This window comes from Eschscholzia californica, unplaced genomic scaffold (genome assembly GCF_041429995.1).
Source record: "Eschscholzia californica isolate CP2 unplaced genomic scaffold, dmEscCali1.0.p SCAF_1, whole genome shotgun sequence".
Classification (NCBI taxonomy): Eukaryota; Viridiplantae; Streptophyta; class Magnoliopsida; order Ranunculales; family Papaveraceae; genus Eschscholzia; species Eschscholzia californica.
This window is the reverse complement of record NW_028238198.1, coordinates 82,559,712-82,581,370: the sequence shown is the minus strand read 5'-3', so window position 1 is coordinate 82,581,370 and position 21,659 is coordinate 82,559,712. Positions and strand designations below refer to the sequence as shown.

The window sequence follows — 21,659 nt, the reverse complement described above, 5'->3', positions numbered from 1 at the left end:
CTTCTAAATTTGGATCTGAAATTTGCTAACAACTACAAACTTAGTTGGTAATTCATCTACCCAAAATTCTAAAGGTCCAAAATTTGGTCTTACTGAAAATAGAATCGAGGATTTATAGAACCTGAGTTATTAAGGGTGTAGATGATACTTTATTGTATGGCCTGTACAAGGTATCGCAAGGACAATCATGGGAATATTCCATCTTTTAATGTATCAAAAATCAAGTGAATGTCTTCGTGCATGTATGTTGTTGTTAAAACAAAAGCTGGATTTTGGATTATTTCTCTTCAAAGACTAGGATATAATTGGTCTCTTCATTGAATATGAAAATCACATTATGTATTACACGTCACTACGTTCACGAAAAGCAATGAATGAAATACACTCGAAAATCATTAAAAAATATTCAAACATAAAAGTGCTTGATTAAGAAAATACTTAATATTTGTTAACAGCATTGCATTTTCTCCTAATTTCTCCTGACTTCCCAGTAAGAACTTCAACTTCGCTCAACTTCCTCATCGAACGACTGAACTCCTTGAAAAAAGTGCGTTGGTTAAGCATTTGGTTAACGATCGCTAACGAGTCTTTGTTTGTAAGAAGAGTGGCGTCGGACGTAAAAAGACCCTCATTTCGCTTTAATGCGTAATAGAAGTTGTTGTCGAATGAAAGAGAACTTCCAGGGTCCATTTCTACTATACTCTTAAAGTCGTTAGGGTCGTTCTTGCACCTTTTCTTTAAATAATCTGCATATTTTGGGTCTAATGAAGGATCGGCATCTCCTTTTCCAGTGAAGTTGTATAACCGAGTTGACATAACGAAACAATGACCGATTCCAATAGTATGTCCTCCACCTACAGATAAATGAAATGAATAAATATATCGTCACGTATAGAATATATTGACTATCATAGTGTTATAAATCTCATATGACCAAAATAAGTTTTAATCACTGTGCCAAATGGTTGTTAATAATTAGCGCACCTAAAACCGTGGGTGAAAAGAACACATTTGATACACTTCTATCGATATGGTACTCGTTATCATGGTGAGAAAAATGACTAAATTATCATATTGTAGAGCACACAAGGACACAATAAATAAAACTTCTGACGACGGTGTTAACCTGTTGTTAATACTAAAATGCGTAGGCTTACATTAAACCATCGGCTAATCCTTTTTTATATTGTTATCTATAAGTGTCGCTTGAAATAATAATAACTATGGCTAAAAGTATGAGTTGTTCATTATATTGTTTAAAACGCGTAAGTTATATTTGTTGATAAACCGTCATTAAGAAAATTAATTGTACATAAATATTTATATTTTAGTAACAAAAGCCCGAAGACAAAAATAATTAAATTTAATCATTTATTAATTGTATATTAAAATTCCTAATTAATTATTATAAAATATTTTATAGCTTCAAAAGCCCTATGAAAAATGGATATTGTATAAGGTAAAAAAATATTTGAACTTCTAATTAATTTTATAATTGAACTTACCTGATAAAACAACTAGGTCAAGGAGATTGAGCCCTTTGTTATTGAATTGTTGCAAAAGTGTGGTAAAGTTGCTACCAGGATCTGGGAGCTGGAAGAAAGCTTCCTTCAACTTCGACACTTTGCCGTCTCTCCGACCAGTGCGAACTTTCCATAGAGGTCTTTGGAACTGCAACAATTTCAAAGTATAAATATGACATAATCACATTTTCAAAAGGCAACAGTTTTTTGCTTCAACCGTTGCCATAAGTCTCGGTAAATGAAAATGTAGTTATATATGTGTATAATTACATGGATAGAGACAGCATCTCTAGCAGTCAAGGCAAGGATATCAGCACAGGAAACGACTCCTGGGCAACGTCTTTCTAGTTCTGCCTTAATTTCGTCGATGACTTCAAAACCCTCCAAAAATGTATTTTGAATGGCGTCTCTCTCGGCTTGGAATTGTTTTGTGGAGTTCAATAATACTGACGCATCACAACCCTGAAAAACAATTTTAAATGAGACAAAAAATAAGATCACTAACAAAATGTCATTATACATTTATACGTGACAATGATCTAAGTACTGATTTTCTGTATTTACTCGGGTACTTACCCTAATAAAACAATCGTGAAAATTGACTCGAAGGAGTTTAGCGGGCAATACAGCTCTCCTAAGGACATGTTTCTTAGTAATTTCGTAGACAACTTTTTCGACGCTTGGACATGTTTTCTTGTAGAAATTCTTCTTAAGATGATCACTACAACCATGAGAAACGGCTGCAAGAACACCGAAAACTAATATGGAAACGAAGAGGAGATTAAGCAGAGAAGATTTACTACTAATGATCTTCATCTTTTGCTAATCTGTTTATTAGTTATGAAGATACGATACTCCACAAGAACATTCCTTATTTATACAGAATTTTCCAAGAACTTTTCAGAGGAATAAAAAATTAATTAAAAAATACAGTTTGGTTTTTTCTTAATTACTCAGCCAAATAATTGTTTTCCATATTATTCTAGTACCATAGGTTTATTATTCAAATATATTAGTGGCCGTTAATTGTGGCTAGTCCCAGGCACGTCAATTTCTTAAAATAACATTATTTTTTACTATACAAAAATTACACGGAAATAACTATTTATTATGTATTTATTTATGTTATTTTTTAAAGAAAAAGATAGTTAAACACCTTATGTCCTTTTAGATTATCAACATTTTTAGACGTGCATTTCTTACTTTATGTTCCAAAACTCATTCCCTTCTAATATTTATTTAGGGTTTCAAAGTTGATGCCATCACAACCTTGCCACAGCCTATAGTTTTGAGTCTCACATTGCCGGAATATACAATTCAAGCAATGGATTAATTACTAAAAGGAGAAGGGAGACCTAACTTCGATCTTTAGTAACAAATTTATAACATAATATATAATGTTTTATTTTATGGTTAGTTTTATGATCAGTTCATCCAATGACTTCAAATCTCAAGCTCCCTTTAGCAAATGTTTACCATTTCGAATTGAATTGTATGTGACTAGAAAGAAAATGAGAAAATGGTAGAGAAAAATGAAGACGTAAAAGTAGAAAGAAAAAGATTTTGAACAACTCGTTTAACAGAACCAATTTGAAAGGCATGCACTCAGTCAACTTACACAACCAATTTGAGATCGTATACAGTTAGTCAACTTGTTCGCTAAAATGTGAGTGGAGTACCAAAAGTCAGGGTGATTGCGAACTCCATTTTTTTATTTTATTTGTAGCAGGTTTAAAGCTGGCAAGACATTCAAAACCTTATTTATAGCAAAACATGTCATTATCTCTTAATCCAACAACCAAAACCCATTACTTAAATTCAAAGAGATCGCCTCGATATTTTGAGCCATTGATCCAAGCCATTCGATGGTTGAGATTACTATGTTAAGTAAAAATAATTATTGTATGTACTACAACATCCCTAAGAAGTTAAGGCATAAGACCTAGCACTATACTAAATATATATATATATATATATATATATACCTTCTCAAAGGCCTTTTTTTGTCAAGAGTCCCCTCCAAACTAGAGGATTATCCGAAGAAGAAGAAGAACAAGTCGACCATTCTCGCACAAAAAAATTACTTCTTCAACAACAATACGTGATGAAAATAAAATATTTTAGGAAAACAATATATTATTTTATGATTAAATAAATTAGTCAAAGTAGACATTAGGATTATTCTATGTAACATATGAAATTTGATATGGTCATGAACTTTGACTGTACTCCAAAAGTTTTTTCTACTTTATATTCTAGGGATTGGATTGAGGCAAATTGCAATAACAAAAACAATACTATGATTTAGTCAATCTATTAATCACAGAGTTTTTGTTGGTGAACAACAATTTCTTAACTACCACCAAAGTCAAACATTCATTACTTTTAAAAGATAATTAAGTAAAGAGATTAGTTAACTTATTTTTCACAGGCAGCGCCCCCTTGACCCCTACTAAGGTCATCGTTCGTTTTCTTCTTAATTTGGATCTGAAATTTGTCAACAACTTTAAACTCAGTTGATAGTGCATCTACTTTAAAATTCTGAAAGTCCCAGACTCGATCTTAGTGAAAATGGAATCCTGGATTATAGAACATGACTTATTAAGGATATAAAAATGATCTATATGGTACTTCATTGTATGGCCTTAGGATGTATAATAAAGACATTTAATGACAGTCATGGACATATTCCATCTTTTAATGTACTTATTAAAAATCAAATGAATGTAATCATGCATGTTGTTGTTACAAAAAAGTGTGGAATTTGGATTATTTCTCTTCAAAGATTAGGATATAATTGGACTCTTCAATATGAGAAATCACATTATGTATCATAGTCACTATGTTCATCAATGGGAAAATCAAGATAACCGCCTCGTGCTAAGTAATTTAGGATTTAGGGTTCTAAGTTTGGAATAAGAAATGTCAATGTTTAGTAATAGATGGGAGAACAAAATATTGAAATCTAAGGCCATAATCTAAGAAGAGGATTATTTTTCTTTAATTATCTCTTTTCGACATCTCAGAGCAATATTTTCCAATTGCAGAAGTTTATATATATACAACGAAAATGGGTCTCTGGCTGGCCACAATCTAGACTAAATTCCGACATGTCCGGCCACCTAGATTTAGAGAGAAAGTGTTGAACTTTCTCTTTCTAAATCTTGTCTGGTTACCTACTCTGGCCTAGATTCAGTGTGATTGTGTTCGAGCAGACTCTCACTCTTGTATATAAAATACGTGATAGGTTTTTTTTTGAATTGTTCAGCGTGTCTCGAACCCTTGACCTCTAGGATGGAAGATTATACCTCTTACCACTCCAACCAAGGGTTGTTGACAATACGTAATATGTTGTTCTAAACAAATGACAGCAAATTAGTCGATATATCTCAATAAGTGATATATATATATATATATATATATATATATATATATATATATATATATATATATGCACACAATATATAGTACAAGCTCATTGTTCATTTATAATTGTAACATAAAAACAAATAATTAAGGAACAAATATAAGAACAAGAATAATCAAATAAGAAGAAAATGAAAAACATCCCAGACAGTAACAGTTTCCCCAAATCACCTAAACTAGTGAATGAAATAAACTTGAAATAATCACAATTTAAAATAAGTACCCTCAATTTAGAGGTTAGATACTTAATGTTTATTAACCACACTGCATTTCTTTCTGATCTCTCCATGTTTCCCAGTGAGAACTTGAACTTCACTCAACTTAGTCATCGATCGGCTGAAATCTCTAAAGAACGTCCCCTTATGGAGCATCTGGTTAACGATCGCCAATGACTGCCCGTTTGTAAGAAGAGTAGCATCGGACGTAAAAAGACCCTTATTTTGCTTTAGTATATAATAGTAGTTATTGTCAAATGAAAAAGCGCTTCCAGGATCCATATCTACTACACTTTTGAAGTCATTAGGATCGTTCTTGCATTTTTTTCTTAAGAAAGCTGCATATTTTCGGTCGAGGGAAGGATCTGCATCTCCTTTTCCAGTAAAGTTGTAGAGTCGATTGGACATGAGAAAACAATGACCTATTCCAATAGTATGTCCCCCACCTACATAGACCCAGGATTCAAAATCATCACAAATGTTAAACTATTTTAGTAATGTAATGGCATATCACACGTGACATTAATACCGTTTTTACCACAGTTAAACCGTTGTTAAAAATGAATAGCACAGTTACTTAGAACCTTCGATAAAAAATTAAACACTGATCAAAAGAATGTCCATTATCTTCGTTAAGCAACTATTCAGTAGCAGTTTGATAACAAAAAGTACCTGAAAGAACAACTAGGTCACGGAGATTGAGTCCTCTGCTAGTGAAACCTTGCAATTGTTCCGTAAAGTTGCCAAAAGGATTTGGGAGCTGGAGAGAAGCTTCATTCCCCGACGATACTTTGCCATCTCTTCGACCCGTGCGAACCTTCCATAGCTGTCTCTGAAACTGAAAGAATTCCAAGTGTGTGAGAGAGAGAGAGAGAGAGAGATCAACTTCAATAACAATATTATAAATATCACACTATCCAAGTTCTAAATAGAAAATAAAATGTCAATTATGTATAGTTTAGCTTTGGTTCAAGTTACTAATTACGTAGATAGAGACAGCATCTCTAGCAGACAAGGCAATGATATCTGCACAAGAAACTACACCGGGGCAGTGTTTCTCTATTTGAGTCTTAATCTCGTCGATGACATCAAAACCCTCCAGAAATACATTTGGAGGGGCGTCTTTCTCAGCTTGAATTTTTTTGGTAGAGTTCAGTAACACCGATGCATCACAACCCTGAAAAACGTAATATCAAAAATTCGAGAATACTTAGATTACTAGTAAAGATGTCATTTTACGCGATAGTGATCGAAGTACTGATTTCTGCACTTACCCTAACAAAGCAATCGTGAAAATTCACTCGAAGTAGTTTTGCGGGTAATACAGCTCTTCTAAGGACATGCTTCCTAGTAATCCTGTAAACAAGCTTTTCAACGTCCGGGCAGGTTTTCTTATAGAAATTATTCTTTAGATGATTACTATAACCATAAGAAACCGTCGCAAAAACTCCAAAAAATAACGTGGTAACAAGGAGGGGAATAAGCAGGGAAGACCTACTACTAATGATCTTCATCTTCTGATAATCCTTGGAGTTGATTATGAAGACAATTAAGATACTCTATAAAAACACCAAGTCTTCCCTTTTATACAGATTTTTGTGAAGAATGTTTCAAAGGAATTAATATTCATTAATTAAAAATACAAGTTTTTTTGAATTAACTAATTTATCAACTCAATAATTGATTTCCAATATCCTCCCACAGGTTTATTATTCAAATATTACTACCGTTGATTATGGCATGTCCTCAGCGGACCAATTTTTATAAAAATAACATTGTTTTTTAGCTACAATACTTCGGTGCCACCCGTTATTATACATAACTCTATGTCTGTACGAGAGTGTAAACTGTGCACGATGGACACAGACAGTTCTATCGTACGTTACAAACAATTAGGGTTACTCTAGGTTTTATTCGTATCTGTTTGTGGGAAAAAAATTGAATGAGAAATACTATGTTCTTCATGGTACACCAAATATTTTAAGAAAACAATAAGTTGTATAGATGATAAAAAAAAATTAGTCAAAGATGAATTAGGATTATTATATAGAACACACGAAATAAGATGTTCATGCACTCTGGTTGTACTTTAAAATAATATAATTCTGACTGTGATAGTAGTTGACAAATTGCGATATAATTACTAGCAACAATTCTGTGATTGATTGACCAAATCTAACATATTATTGTTGTTACATTTTCCAGCTACCCAGTCCCTAAAACATGTAAGAAAGAACAGTGGTTTTAATTTTCTAATGCGAACTAATATTTTCGTGAGGATAAAGTCATGTCGATGTATACATTGAATTCAAATTTGTCTAGTATACATCTATTTAAAAGTTGTTTGCTTGTATTGGTTGATATTCAAGGATTTTGTTTGAACATTAGTTTTAGGTTTGCATCAGTAATATTAAAATCATAGAAAGTAAGAAAAACTATACCTTGTGGAAGCCTTGAAGGTCAAAAGACCCACTTAACTGAAACACCCGCCGCACCCACAGTACCATTCTTGAAGAAGAGGGGTGGGCGACTGACCAGTGTTGTCGGGGATGCAAAGACGAAAAAGCTGAATCGAGGGATCTGAAAAGTTGAAGTTGAATCTTCTTTCACATCATGAATTGAGCCCGGTAAACCATAGAAAGTACATTTTCAGGACCATTCTCATAGTTTCGACCTGCTTGAAATTCTGTCAGACCTCCAACTATCTTCAACTACATTATGACAGTCATTACAAAACCGAAGATTCTTCACAACCCTAAGCGTAGTCCCAGAATCTGTACTAATAAGGCCAAACCCGACTGCTAACTTTTCACTATGATGTCCTAGTGCTTGTTCTTTCTCTTCCTCCTCTACATCATACAATACTATAGATGTCCCTACCAAATACCCATCTTCACCTATCTTCTTTCCCACCTCCTCCAATTTTTCACAAATTTCAACATATCTCGGGTGAGATTTGTCTCCCGATATAAACTTGTGAATCATGTTACCAACCTCGATCGAACTAGAACCTGGGGTCTTCTTAATTCCTTTATCCTTCATGATCTTCCTCACTTTCTCAACATCTCTCCATCTTCCAACTGAAGTATATAAATTTGATAGAAGTACTTAATCTCCACTTCCATGAGTTTCCATTTCTAAGATAACTCTTTCGGCCAATTCCACATCCCTGTGAAGTCTACAACCACCAAGCAGAGCTCTCCAAATAACTATATCTGGCGTCATTGACATACTTCTTATAAGCTCTTGAGCTTCCTCGAATGCCCAATTCTGCCAAGAAGGTCTACCATACAAGCAAAATGCTCCACGATTGGGGTGATTTCCGTACTCTTTCATTGTGAAATAAAAATGCTTCTTTCCTTCATCTATAAACCCTCCATGGCTACATGCTAAAAGAACTCCGACAAATGTGACCTTATCGCGTATAACTTTTCTATTAGTTCTCATCTGGTTGAAGAGATCTAAAGCTTTTTCTGTGTGACCATTCATGGCCATCCCATTGATCATTGCATTCCAAGTGCAAGTATTCTTTTCCTTCAAATACCCAAAAACTTCGAGAGCGAATTCAACAACCCCACATTTCGAATACATATCAATTAGTGCAGAACCGAGAAAAGGGTTCAATTCAAATTGATTCTTTTTAATAAAGACATGGATCCATTTTCCAGTTTCTAGTGCTCCTAGACTAGCACAAGCCGAAAGTGCAGTCGCAATCGTCACCTTATTTGGTTTGAAATTCTCGGCTTGCATTCGACAAAATAAATTCAAGGCTTCAACTGGTACTTTGTTTTACACATAACCAGAGATCATAGCATTCCAAGAAATCAAGTCTCTCTCAGGCATTTCCTCACACCTCCCTAGCAGCCAAAATATCAGCATTACTAGCAAATCCAACAACCATGGCTGTCCAAGTAACTACACTAGGACAAGGAACGCGTCGAAAATTTGAAATGCAGAGTTCATATCACCTAATTCAGCATACCCATGAATCAATGAATTAAAAGAGATAACATCTGGATTAGGCATTTCATCAAACAACTTGTGAGCATATCTTATCTGACCAGACAAAGCATAACAGTGAAGAATTGAGTTCATCAAAGAGGTATAAAGATTAAACCCAAGCTTGAAAACCATTAAATGGATCAGGGTAGTTTGGAAAAGCTTCTTAGATTTTGGACAAGCCTTTAGCCTTCAGAAGGAATTGGAATGTAAATTGATCCGCAGAAAGGAAGCGCATTTGGAGTAAGCTAAGAGCATTGAATTGCAGAGATAGAGAGATGATGGTAGAGGAGGGGTTTGAAAGAGGAGTTGGGCATGGATTTGTTTGAGATGTTTGGTTGTTGTTGATTGAGATTGCAAAAGATTAATTAGGGTTTTTTCTTTGGTTATTTAGTGCAGTTGAGGAGATGTGTTTGGGTTGAAAGATCATTTCTATTACATCCCCCAACAAAATTAACTGTAATTTGAATATGAATACCGACCGTTATAAAATGAGAGGGCCATAAGACCTAAGTCCTTTTCACTCTTACACCCCGCTTACACTCATTTATGTTTTTTTTTTGAGAAATCGACTATATGAATATGAGAGGGCCCTAAGACCTAATTTGAATATGAATACAAACTCTTGGATCCTCATCAACTCTCATATTTCCAGTCAAAAGTTTGGGGAGATAACATTCTGTGCAATTGCGGCAGATGAACAAGCGAACGGTTATGGTACGAGGCTGATGAATCACTTGAAAAAGCATGCTAGTGATGTAGATGGGCTCACACATTTTCTAACTTATGCAGACAATAATGTCGTTGGATACAACTGTCTATCCATTCTAGTTTCTTTTTCATTTTGTGGGTTACTTCACTTTGTAGGTTTGTGTTATATTCTTCAGCACTTCTCTACGGCTACATGTGCACTTTCACATTTGCTTGTATATCATATGTTATGTGGCTATGTGCCATCTTGATATACCCGAACTGCATCTTCATAAATTTTCCCTTCTTTGAAAGCCTTTTTCCCCATAATTATTGTGATTTTTGGAGTTCATAAATTGAACCACCGGTTGTATTTTATACTTGTTTGTTTTGGGCCTTAGAATTAAGGCCCCATCTTTATATCACCATCTCTAGATGACTAACTTACACTTTTTAAAACTTTTCCACATATTATAAAGAAAGAAGACCTAAAGAAATCATCAAAATTGAGGACATTCCTGGCTTGAGTAAGTAACTAGATCTATTATTTCATAGTTAGTTCTTTTTTAGGGGCCTCACCAGTACTAGTACATTTTTCAACAGGTCATGGTCTCCTCCTAACCAATTGTCAGAGTTTTCATGTTTTTATAGTTGGATGGTTTTACTATTGTCATTCTGACTTGATTTGTTTTATGATTCCAGATCTGAAGGCAATGTCCAAGAGACACATCAAATCAGAGCAATATTATCTTAAATTTGAGATGTTTGTCGCGGACGTGAAGAGAATATTTTCAAATGCACAAACCCACAACTCCCCTGAGACAATCATCTAGTATTATATATGTTGTTCAACCAGGTGAGGCCACTTTGTCCTTGTACTTTAGTTTCTCACATATCTTTCACTAAAACGTTTCTCTGTTTAGATTGGACAACTTTTTCTCCATGAAAGTTCAGTCTGGTGGTCTCCAAGCTTGCACCAAAATTCAGCAGTAAATTTAACTAGTAGCAACCTCAACAACTGCAAGTGTAAAACCTCTGATTAGACACATCATATATTACAAACATAGATCAATACCTCGATAATTGCTGCTCTATTTTTTTCTCATTGTCTGGATCCGACTCGTCTGACTAATATAAATTTGAATCGTCTCGACTCAAATGGACCTAAAAGGTAAAAATGTACCCAAATCATCCATTCAGACAAGGGTAGCTCATCAGGTTTCTTGTCAACAATGTTGAAAGAACATTTAACTTATTGGATGAGTTAGGGATCCAATTAAAAGCTCCATTAAAGAACAATACCGGCGAGCAAGTAGCACCCCATTCAATGTCAAGAATATACGGGATATCAAATTGAATGGGTTGCCATATATTTGCTCCAAATGTGTAGACTTGAATTTTAGAAACATTGAGTGAACAATAACTCACGAAAAAAAAACATGTTTTATGCAAAGCAAGCCACGGGCAAGAACCAATAATTTCAGCCATTAATGTGTCAAATATATCGACTTTCTGTTTATGAAAAGATGGTGATGATGGATAACAAGGAATGGGGGGAAGTGGGAGTGCTTAAAGTCGTGGCGGTCGACATGTTCATTGGAAAACAAGAGATTCAATTTGTTGTTTTTGACAGAGTAATCTGGTTGCATCTTAACAAAAACTAAGCTATGCATAAACTAAAGAGATAATATTATATTTGTTTCAGAATAAGATAGAGCTAGCGAACAGGAAAATATATTAAGCATCAGGTAATTGCCAATATACGAAAACATTGTCAAGCTCTAGATATTGGCTAATGTATTTAACATATAAGTTTTGGAAAAATAATACGTGACGAAAGAGATGTTGAAAAGAGTCATCCACCATAAAAGAGTTACCTTTTCACCTTCGACAATCAACTTTCTAGTTTTCTAGTCCTCAGACAGTAGTTCCTTCATCGAACACCTCCGTCGACATGTAAGTACCAGAATAAAGAGTAGCTGTGCTTCTCGCGTAAGTCCCTTCAGGATACATTTTAGGAGTAAAGGGAAGCTTCAGTAACCGAAGTCTTTCTTGCTCTGAGTCATAAATTAAACTGTATTTCTCATTAAATAGAGCAATGTGTATGGTACCCGTACACCTACAAAATTGATACATAATTGGGCAACGAAAGCGCACTCCCGGCATATAATTGAGGGACAGTTCAATCCAACACTCGTCCACTCCATACTTCTTTCTCAACAATAAATTAATCGTATTTAAATTTATAATCACACGACTTAGGCAAGGCCGTTCTCCAATTACACACAAGGTGCTACCACTCCAGTGAGCAGGTACTGGTAGTTTATTGATTTTCTCATTAGAAACGTTGAAAGAGTGTAAGAAGTCTTCAGTACTCCAATACAAACTTCCATAAACAAACACCACATCGAATCGGTACTCCTCCAAAATAAGATTAGACAGAACATCGAATTGTATGGTTCGCCATGAATTTGATCTTAAGGTATAGACTTGTACTTTAGAATTACAGAGTGAAGGAAACCTTACTACTCTTACCAATAAGTAGTCATCAATGGCAGGATCATAACTAAGACCATCTTCTTGGGGAAATTGTTCTTCATCTTGAAATTTTGTTGGTGAAGGAATTTGCTTGAATTCAGTTGTAGATGGATTCAACATGACATATTCATGGGAATACGTTTTTATGCAAAGCAAACCATTACAAGAAGCAATAATTTCAAACCCATTATCAAGGAATTGGGAAGAGAGTCTAACAGGCTTATCATATGAAGATGGTGATGAAGATGATGGATTATAAGCAATTGAGTAAAGGTGGTTAATTGTTGATGGGCGTTCACCAAGACAGATAAAATTGAAGTTGTTGCGTTGGTAAGAGGATTGCATTCTAAGAAAATTAGGGTTTGTTATTAGATTGGACCAGGATTTGCTTACACACCTAAATCGGATTAGAGATTTTAAAGGTACCTTCAAAAGGATGCTAAAGATTATATCATCTTTTATACCATCTGGAACTAAGAAATCCATAATACCTCCAGCCAGGGTTTATCCTCCCCCAAACAGGATGACTCACAAGGAAGGGAAGATGGAAACAAAAAAAAACCCTTCAATTTCTTTTTTTCCTTCGACGAGAAGAGAGGTGTTTTCTTTTGGTGGCTATATTACTATATATACACAAAGAATCTATTGTTGTCTCTACCTACTCGCTGATGTCACACTTTCCGTTTTTAATTAGAAATAAATGGAATCTTGATTTTTATGTAAAAATACAAAAATAGAAACCAGTTTGTTTGTCTTTTTGGTAACATCTCTTTTATAGCCTTGTAAACATGTATTATTACTCTAAATGTCATTTGTTCTTTTGAGAAATCGACTACACCAATGCACGATAACTGCCATAACTAAATTAAACCCAAAACTAAAGAGGCCTAAAGAGGTCTAAAGTCCGACAACAAAAAATCTAAAGTCTGACAACATTCTATTTTGTGCTTAAACTACATGAGATCAATCTTGGTGATAAACTGCTTTCACCAAGACTCGATCTCAAAATTTCATGGGCTTAAGAAGGATGTCCTACTACTATACCAAATGGTGGTGGACTAAATGTCATCATATTATCTAATATAAACAACTCTCATTTTTGCAACAAATAAAACTGTACTAAGAAATACATTATTCTTCTTTTAATTTTACAATTCATGGGGTTAATCTACATTTATCTATTTTACAAAATTATTATTGTAATGGATAGAACGGGCAGCATCCCATGCTGAAATTAATATCTCTTCTTAATTCTTATTAGTGAGGCACTTCCATCAAGGCAAAGTTTGTGAGGGCCCTAAATCCCTACACCTTTGCACTCTTACACCCCACTTACACCTATTTATGTTATTTGCAGGGACGGGTAAAGAGTTCTTTCTGATTGCTTTAGGGTTCGTTTGATGCGTTAGAATGTCTGAGTGAGAAAATCAATTTTTTTCTAACAGGGAAGCAAACCTTATTTTTTCTCATGGAAAGTTATTTTTTGGTGTTTGGTGTATCATGTGAAAATATGAGAGGTATCTAAAAACATCCAATAATATAACTCTAGGCACCCTATTTTACAAAAGAAAAGGTGCACCATACGCAATAGAGTCGATGGCCTATGTAAATCCCAAATAACTCCCAACTCAAGAACGACTTGATTCTTCTCACACCGACCCATATTCAATTAGGGTTACCTGACAAATCGGCAACATTAAGGTTTAGGGTTACATAATGCAATTAGGGTTTGAATTCTTGTTTCTTCAATCTATTCTGAAACTAATTTGATTGCTGCAATGAAATCGATACTTCAATCTATCCCGAAAACCGACCAGATTTGTTTTCGCCTCTAGAAGTTCCTTATAATTACTGGTCGTGTTTTTCGCATGCTTCAATCTCGTGTGGGTTCGAATCCAACTTCTACTTCTTCACCAAATCATAGATTTCCCAATTGATGTACATTCCTATTTGTTGTTGTTGTAGTTATACTGAAGCCCATAAAATTCCACCCTAGGTCTTAAGAACTATGGTTACAAGAAGAACAAAATCAACCTCTTGAGCTTCAACTTTCGGATTTGGTGTTCCCCTAAGAAATCTAGAGAAATTTGGTGAAAGAGAGTTAGTTTAGAGAGAGAGAGAGAGAGAGAGAGAGAGCGAGAGAGTCTGAAAGTTAAAGAGGGACCGAGAGATAGTTTGAAAGTGAAAGGGGAAGAAAGAGAGAGAGAGAGATAGGGAGGAGATAGAGCGCGTCAACTATTCGGGAGAAGGTTAGGAAAACGGTTTTCACATGTGGGAAGTTGGAAAATATTTTAGTAGATTTTCCTACTTTTTTTTTCCCCTGAGTAAGTCGTTTTTGCACTATTTTGGCAAAACAAACAGTAGAAAATTGGTTTTCTTGCGAAAACGACTTTCTCAGCTCTATTTTCAACGTGTCAAATGGACCCTTAGGGTTGTTTGGTGAAAGTTATATGTTTATTTTAGCCAAGAAAATAACTTATGTTTTAGATTTGTACTTCATCTGCAATTTGGTTTGCCCTAATTAGCACAAGGGCAACACATATGTATGAGTTGATCACTACCTTATCAACCCCGTCTCTACTTTTTTTTTTCCTTCATAATTCTACCTCCTAGACTCCCCACATAGGTTCCTTAATGATTCTACCTCTTACATGTTCATACTTGTATGAGTTAGAAGATGATTCTACTTCTTCGAGGAGTGTAGTCGCCACGACCATGTAGTTGAACATCAAATAAAACCTTTCTGTTGTTAAAACCTTTCTGTTGTTGAAAGATGGCATCAATCTAGTGCCATATAAACCCGCAAATAAAACCTTTCTGTTGTTGAAAGATGGCATCAATCTAGTGCGATATAAACTAGGTAGTGAATGAACGATAAACAATCTAGTTCAAGACTCCAATCCATAATCCATTCATCATCCCAGTCAATAAGAGTGGTAGTCACTCTTCTTAGAAAGATAGTCTTTTTTTTTGTTGTTTACTCACCTGTAAATCTATAACCTTTTTTTTTTGTTGAAAGATAAAATATATTAGATTGAAATAAGAGTTCTATTATAATACAACTTACAAAGAAAATAAGGTACATGTTTCCAGGCCTTCGATCTGTTTTTCGTTCGTGCCCATTTTGCCAGCTTATCTGCTACTTCGTTGAATTTCCTGCTTGTATGAGAGAATTTGACTATTTCCAAACTCTTTTTTATTTCTTGGATCTTATTCATATGTACTTGGGATTGCCATTGAATATTATTCTTTCCTTTCTGAAGATATTTTATGATGTTAATGTTGTCACTTTCGATTATGATTCTTTTATATTCATGAGATTCTGCCCATTGCATTCCTTTAAGGACTGCAATTGCCTCACCTTCCTCCGAGTTTCTGCTTCTAGAGGTGAATGTTGCAGCTTCGACCAATTTAGATTCATTGTCGTGGATAACGAGACTGATTCCCGTTATACTTTGCGTGTCTATGAATGATGCATCTACATTAATCTTTAAAAAAGACGATTCAGGGGGGATCCATTTACCTTGTTCTGTTTTGGTTTGTGGTTCATGCACCTTTTGTATTTGAGCGAATGTCGAAATGATAGAAATCATTTTGTCTAACTTGTTGATTTCGTGTTGAAAGCAATGGTCACATCTTATTTTCCATATGTTCCACATGATGGTAGCAAAATGAATGTTGTTAGTAGCGTAAGCCGTTTGGTTTTTGGTTTCCCAGGAGAAGATCCAGTCTCTCACTGACGGTATATTTTCTGAAATAATGTTGAAATAGAACCAAATATTTTTTGCAATAGGACAGTGAAGAATGGCATGTTCTATGGATTCTATCTCATTACAGTTCGGACAGATTCTGTTGTTATCTATGTACTTTCCTATTCTTTCCTTAACAGGGAGTGCGTTCGTACAAATTTTCCATAAAAAAGTTTCTACTCTAGGAACTACTGGTAGAGACCAAAGAAAGTTCCAATTAGGAGACCGGGGTTGGGGTGAATTCATACTGAGACTCAGATGTTGATACGTAGATTTGACACTAAATTTACCATTTTTTGTAAGGGTCCATTTCCTTTGATCTTCGCTATCTATCACAATCGGGATGGTGAGAATAAGATTCTTAGTCTCAGATGGAAGAACATCAACAAATATCTTATTCGATATGGGAAGTTCACAAGAATATTTGGACCGATAATTGGATTCCCAATACCCCGTCTGTAAATCTATAACCTGTAAATTACTTGGATCAGATACTATGATTTTTATTAGGCATTCCATGTTTGGTATGATTTTAACCATTTTCCCTCCAGCGAGAATACTTATTGTTAATATGCATATCTTTATATCACCATCTCTAGATGACTAACTTACACTTTTTTAAACTTTTCCACATATTATGAAGAAAGAAGACCTAAAGAAATCATCAAAATTGAGGACATTCCTGGCTTGAGTAAGTAACTTGATCTATTATTTCATAGTTATAGTTCTTTTTTAGGGGCCTCACCAGTACTAGTACATTTTTCAACAGGTCAGGGTCTCCTAACCAATTCAATACGATGAACGATATACATTCTAGTTCAAGACTCTACCGATCCATAATCCTCCATCACCCACAATTCAATACGATGGGTGAAAACATTATTAAATAGGCAAAGCCACCTGGTAAGGGACTAAGGGTAGCTCATGAGGTTTCTTGCCAACAATGTTAAAAGAATATTGAACTTCTTGGATGAGTTAGGGATCAAATTAAAAGCTCCATTGAAGAACAATACCCGCGAGCAAGTAGCACCCCGTTCAATATCAAGAATATATGGGATATCGAATTGAATGGTTTGCCATGAATTTGATCCAAATGTGTAGACTTGAACTTTAGAAACATTGATTGAACAATAACTCACGACTCTTACCAATTTGTACTCATCAATCACATTATCATTACCAAACCCATATAGTTGAGGATATTCGTCATCTTTAGACAGTGGTAGATGAATTCAAAAGGATTAGGTCACTGAAAATAACATGTTTTATGCAAAGCAAGCCACGGCAAGAACCAATAATTTCAGCCATTAATGTGTCAAATATATCCACTTTCTGTTTATGAAAAGATGGTGATGATGGATAATAAGGAATGGGGGAGAAGTGGGAGTGCTTAAAGTCGTAGCGGTCGACATGTTCATTGGGAAGCAAGAGATTCAATTAGTTGTTTTTGACAGAGTAATCTGGTTGCATCTTAACAAAAACTACGCTATGCATAAACTAAAGAGATAAATATTTGTTTCACAATAGAATTAATAGAGCTATGCAAACAAGAAACAAATTAAGCATCAGGTTATTGCCAATATACGAAAACATTGTCAAGCTCTAAATATTGGCTAATGTTGAAAAGAGTCATCCACCATAAAAGAGTTGCCTTTTCACCTTCGACAATAAACTTTCTTATTTTCTAGTCCTCAGACAGTGTAGTTCCTTCATCGAACACCTCCGTCGACATGTAAGTACCAGAATTGAGAGTAGCTGTGCTTCTCGCGTAAGTCCCTTCAGGATACATTTTAGGAGTAAAAGGAACCTTCAGTAACCGAAGTCTTTCTTGCTCGGAGTCATAAACTAAACTGTATTTCTCATTAAATAGAGCAATGTGTATGGTACCTGTACACCTACAAAATTGATACATCCTTGGGCAACGAATGCGTACTCCCGGCATATAATTGAGGGACAGTTCAATCCAAGACTCGTCCACTCCATACTTCTTTCTCAACAATAAATTAATCGTATTTATAATCACACGACTTAGGCAAGGCCGTTCTCCAATTACACACAAGGTGCTACCACTCCAGTGAGCAGGTACTGGTAGTTTATTGATTTTCTCATTAGAAACGTTGAAAGAGTGTAAGAAGTCTCGAGTTCTCCAATACAAACTTCCATAAACAAACACCACATCGAATCGGTACTCCTCCAAAATAAGATTAGACAGAACATCGAATTGTATGGTTCGCCATGAATTTGATCTTAAGGTATAGACTTGTACTTTAGAATCACAGAGTGAAGGAAACCTTACTACTCTTACCAATAAGTAGTCATCAATTACGGGGTCATAACTAAGACCATCTTCTTGGGGAAATTGTTCTTCATCTTGAAATTTTGTTGGTGAAGGAATTTTCTTGAATTCAGTTGTAGATGGATTCAAAAGAACAAATTCACGGGAAGAAATTTTTATGCAAAGCAAACCATTACAAGAAGCAATAATTTCAAACCCATTATCAAGGAATTGGGAAGAGAGTTTAATAGGCTTATCATATGAAGATGGTGATGAAGATGGATTATAAGCAACTGAGTAAAGGTGGTTAGTTGATGGGTGTTGACCAACACAGATAAAATTGAAGTTGTTGCGTTGGTAAGAGGATTGCATTCTAAGAAAATTAGGGTTTGTTATTAGATTGGACCAGGATTTGCTTACACACCTAAATCGGATTAGAGATTTTAGAGGTACCTTCAAAAGGATGCTAAAGATTATATCATCTTTTACACCATCTGGAAGTAAGAACTCCATAATAGCTCCAGCCAGGGTTTATCCTCCCCCAAGCAGGATGACTCACAAGGAAGATGAATATGGAAACAAAAAAAAACCCTTCAATTTCTTTTTTTCCTTCGACGAGAAGAGAGGTGTTTTCTTTTGGTGGCTATATTACTATATATAGACAAAGAATCTATTGTTGACTCTACCTACTCGCTGATGTCACACTTTACGTTTTTAATTAGAAATAAGTCGAATCTTGATTTTTATGTAAAAATACAAAAATAGAAACTAGTTTGTTTGTCTTTTTGGTAACATCTCTTTTATAGCCTTGTAAACATGTATTATTACTCTAAATGTCATTTGTTCTTTTGAGAAATTGACTACACCAATGCACGATAACTGCCCAAATAACTAAATTAAACCCAAAACTAAAGAGGTCTAAAGAGGTCTAAAGTCCGACAACAAAAAGCCTAAAGTTTGACAACATTTTATTTTGTGCTTAAATTACATGGGATCAATCTTGGTGATAAACTGCTTCCACCAAGATTCGATCTTAAGATTTCATGGGCTTAAGAAGGATGTCCTACTACCACACCAAATGGTGGTGGACTAAATATCATCATATTATCTAATATAAACAACTCTCATTTTTGCAACAAATAAAACTGTACTCAGGAATACATTGTTCTTCTTTTAATTTTACAATTCATGGAGTTAATCTACATTTATCTATTTTACAAAATTATTATTGTAATGGGACTAGAGGGATCTATGTGTAGAACGGACAGCATCCCATGCTGAAATTAATATCTCTTCTTAATTCTTATATCAGTGAGACACTTCCATTAAGGCAAAGTTTGTGAGGGCCCTAAATCCCTACAACTTTGCACTCTTACACCCCACTTACACCCATTTATGTTATTTGCAGGGACGGGTAAAGAGTTCTTTCTGATTGCTTTAGATTTTTGAGGCCCTTAATTTTGTTATTCCTTGCTCTAGAGGATGCCAAAGCATGGAAAAACTTTGTATTCCTATCTCCCAGGGAAACAATGTTATCTCTAGATTTCAATTTCCAAAACCTCTCATGTTCATCTAAAAGGTTATTCAGGTGTTTGAATAATTCAGAGTATTGAGGCCCTTAATTCTGTTGTGAACTTTAACTGAAGGATGTGAATTATTTTCAATATTCCAATGATTTGTGATGATTGAGGAACATTCCTTGTCATTGTACCAGAGAGGGTTATATCTAAATGGTTTCTTCTGTTGGAAAGTAGTACTTTTAGTATTCAAAAGGATTGGATTATGGTCTGAGCCCAACCTTTGCAGATGAGAGACCACAGTGTGAGGATATAGATTTAACCAATCTTGTGTAACAAGAGCTCTGTACAGCAGTTCTTGAACTAGTGTTTGCTCTGGGTGATTATTAGACCAAGTATATTGAGATCCAACATAAGGGATTTCAAGAAAACCCAAGTCCAAGATATTAGAAGTGAGATAATTTATATAAGAACTCGAAACCCTGGTTCCTCCTACCTTCTCAAAAGGATGGAAAATGATATTAAGATATCCTATAATGAGCTGGGGGTAACTAGAAGTGTTGGTACTCTGTATATAAGTATTAAACTTCTTCCAAAAGTCTCATTTGTGGGCACTATTAGGTTCTCCATACATAAAAATGATGGACAAATGGATATTGTCATTGGGAGCAATAGTGGTAAGGTGAATCCAGTGTTCATTTTGGTGCAGAATTTGTGTTCTAAAAGAACTTTTAAAAGCAAGCATGAATCCACCACTAAGACCTATAGGTGATTGGATAAAGTATTTATCATAGCAGAGGTTGGACATAATCTTACTACTGATTGATCACATTGTTTGGTCTCACATAAGAAGAGAAAATCAGGGTTATGAACCCGAACTATGTTCTTTAAATGATACTTAGTGACTTTGCCTCCAAGTCCTTGACAATTCCAGCTAAGGATAGATAAAGGGTAATTCAACTTCATATTAAAACTAAAATTGATATAAACTATAAACCAGAAGAGGGCTAAATTGATAAGAATATGTATAAAATTGAGGTTAGAGAGTAAGTGAATGATTTTTACCTGATCAGTTGGGATTGGTGGGATGCCTGCCAATCCATTAGTAGTTGGCTGACTCTGAATCACAGTGATATCCTGACTTTGGGAAGCAATATTCATGTTGGCTTGGATACTTGGGGCAGGATCAGAAGCTTCCTTTATGGTTGAATCTACAGTATTGTTAATTTTGACTGAAACTTTAGGCTTACAATTTTTGTATTTCCTGGGTTTGGCTTTAGAACTTGCATTTTCAGCTTTCTTTTGGGTCCCATAAATCTGATCAAAATTGAAATCTGGGGAAGAGGTTGGAATAAAAGGAACATCCTTAGAGGAAAAAGGAGCACAAGAAAAAGGAACATCAATCCCTATAGAAGTGAAAAGTCCTGTACTGATCTCTGAAGTCCAAGGAGACTGTAAGTGATTGATGCAAGAATTGTCCTTATGCTTTTTCCATAATTGTTCAAGACCATCCAGGAAGGAATCCGTATCATAAAAAATAGTAGCCTTCACCAGGCTCTCATCACTCAATATCTTTCTCTTTTACCTACTATCCAAATAAGAGTAGTCTGGGTAATACATTGGTTCCTTACCTTTTCCTGTAGCAGTTGTTGACTAAATTCTTCCTGTGACTTAAACTTGGCTCTTGAATACTGATTCCTGTATTTCTTCTTTCTGTGTTAGGAACA

At 35.0% G+C, this 21,659-nt stretch overlaps 4 protein-coding genes and 1 pseudogene across 6 annotated transcripts; all 5 read right to left on the bottom strand.

Moving 5' to 3' along the window:
• Window positions 1–295: 295 nt before the first annotated feature.
• On the bottom strand, window positions 296–2,404 carry LOC147570008 (peroxidase 1-like). Its single transcript, XM_086672527.1, has 4 exons — window positions 2,100–2,404; window positions 1,794–1,985; window positions 1,506–1,671; window positions 296–854 (listed from the first exon to the last, which is right to left on the bottom strand). Exons 1-4 carry the CDS (start codon window positions 2,337–2,339, stop codon window positions 439–441), a joined length of 1,014 nt encoding a protein of 337 aa, XP_086528653.1. The 5' UTR covers window positions 2,340–2,404; the 3' UTR covers window positions 296–438.
• A 2,584-nt stretch (window positions 2,405–4,988) lies between these two features.
• LOC147570006 (peroxidase 27-like) lies at window positions 4,989–9,629 on the bottom strand. Of its 2 annotated transcripts, none has more exons than XM_086672519.1 (4): window positions 7,606–9,629; window positions 6,150–6,341; window positions 5,837–6,002; window positions 4,989–5,610 (listed from the first exon to the last, which is right to left on the bottom strand). In XM_086672519.1, the coding sequence occupies exons 1-4, from the start codon at window positions 7,669–7,671 to the stop codon at window positions 5,195–5,197; spliced, it is 840 nt and encodes a 279-aa protein (XP_086528645.1). In that variant the 5' UTR covers window positions 7,672–9,629; the 3' UTR covers window positions 4,989–5,194. The 2 variants fall into 2 exon arrangements, with proteins under 2 accessions (XP_086528645.1, XP_086528637.1); XM_086672511.1 differs by lacking the exon at window positions 7,606–9,629 and adding an exon at window positions 6,439–6,716.
• Window positions 7,826–9,298, bottom strand: LOC147570007 (pentatricopeptide repeat-containing protein ELI1, chloroplastic pseudogene; annotated as a pseudogene).
• A 940-nt stretch (window positions 9,630–10,569) lies between the features above and the next one.
• Window positions 10,570–12,991, bottom strand: LOC147570005 (putative F-box protein At3g16210). Of its 2 annotated transcripts, none has more exons than XM_086656574.1 (2): window positions 11,731–12,991; window positions 10,570–10,871 (listed from the first exon to the last, which is right to left on the bottom strand). In XM_086656574.1, exon 1 carries the CDS (start codon window positions 12,875–12,877, stop codon window positions 11,771–11,773), a length of 1,107 nt encoding a protein of 368 aa, XP_086512700.1. In that variant the 5' UTR covers window positions 12,878–12,991; the 3' UTR covers window positions 10,570–10,871; window positions 11,731–11,770. The 2 variants fall into 2 exon arrangements, with proteins under 2 accessions (XP_086512700.1, XP_086512701.1); XM_086656575.1 differs by lacking the exon at window positions 10,570–10,871 and having other exon boundaries at window positions 11,470–12,737; window positions 12,818–12,954.
• A 4,623-nt stretch (window positions 12,992–17,614) lies between these two features.
• On the bottom strand, window positions 17,615–19,037 carry LOC147570004 (putative F-box protein At3g16210). The gene has a single exon (XM_086672505.1). It carries the CDS (start codon window positions 18,926–18,928, stop codon window positions 17,825–17,827), a length of 1,104 nt encoding a protein of 367 aa, XP_086528631.1. The 5' UTR covers window positions 18,929–19,037; the 3' UTR covers window positions 17,615–17,824.
• Window positions 19,038–21,659: the final 2,622 nt, after the last annotated feature.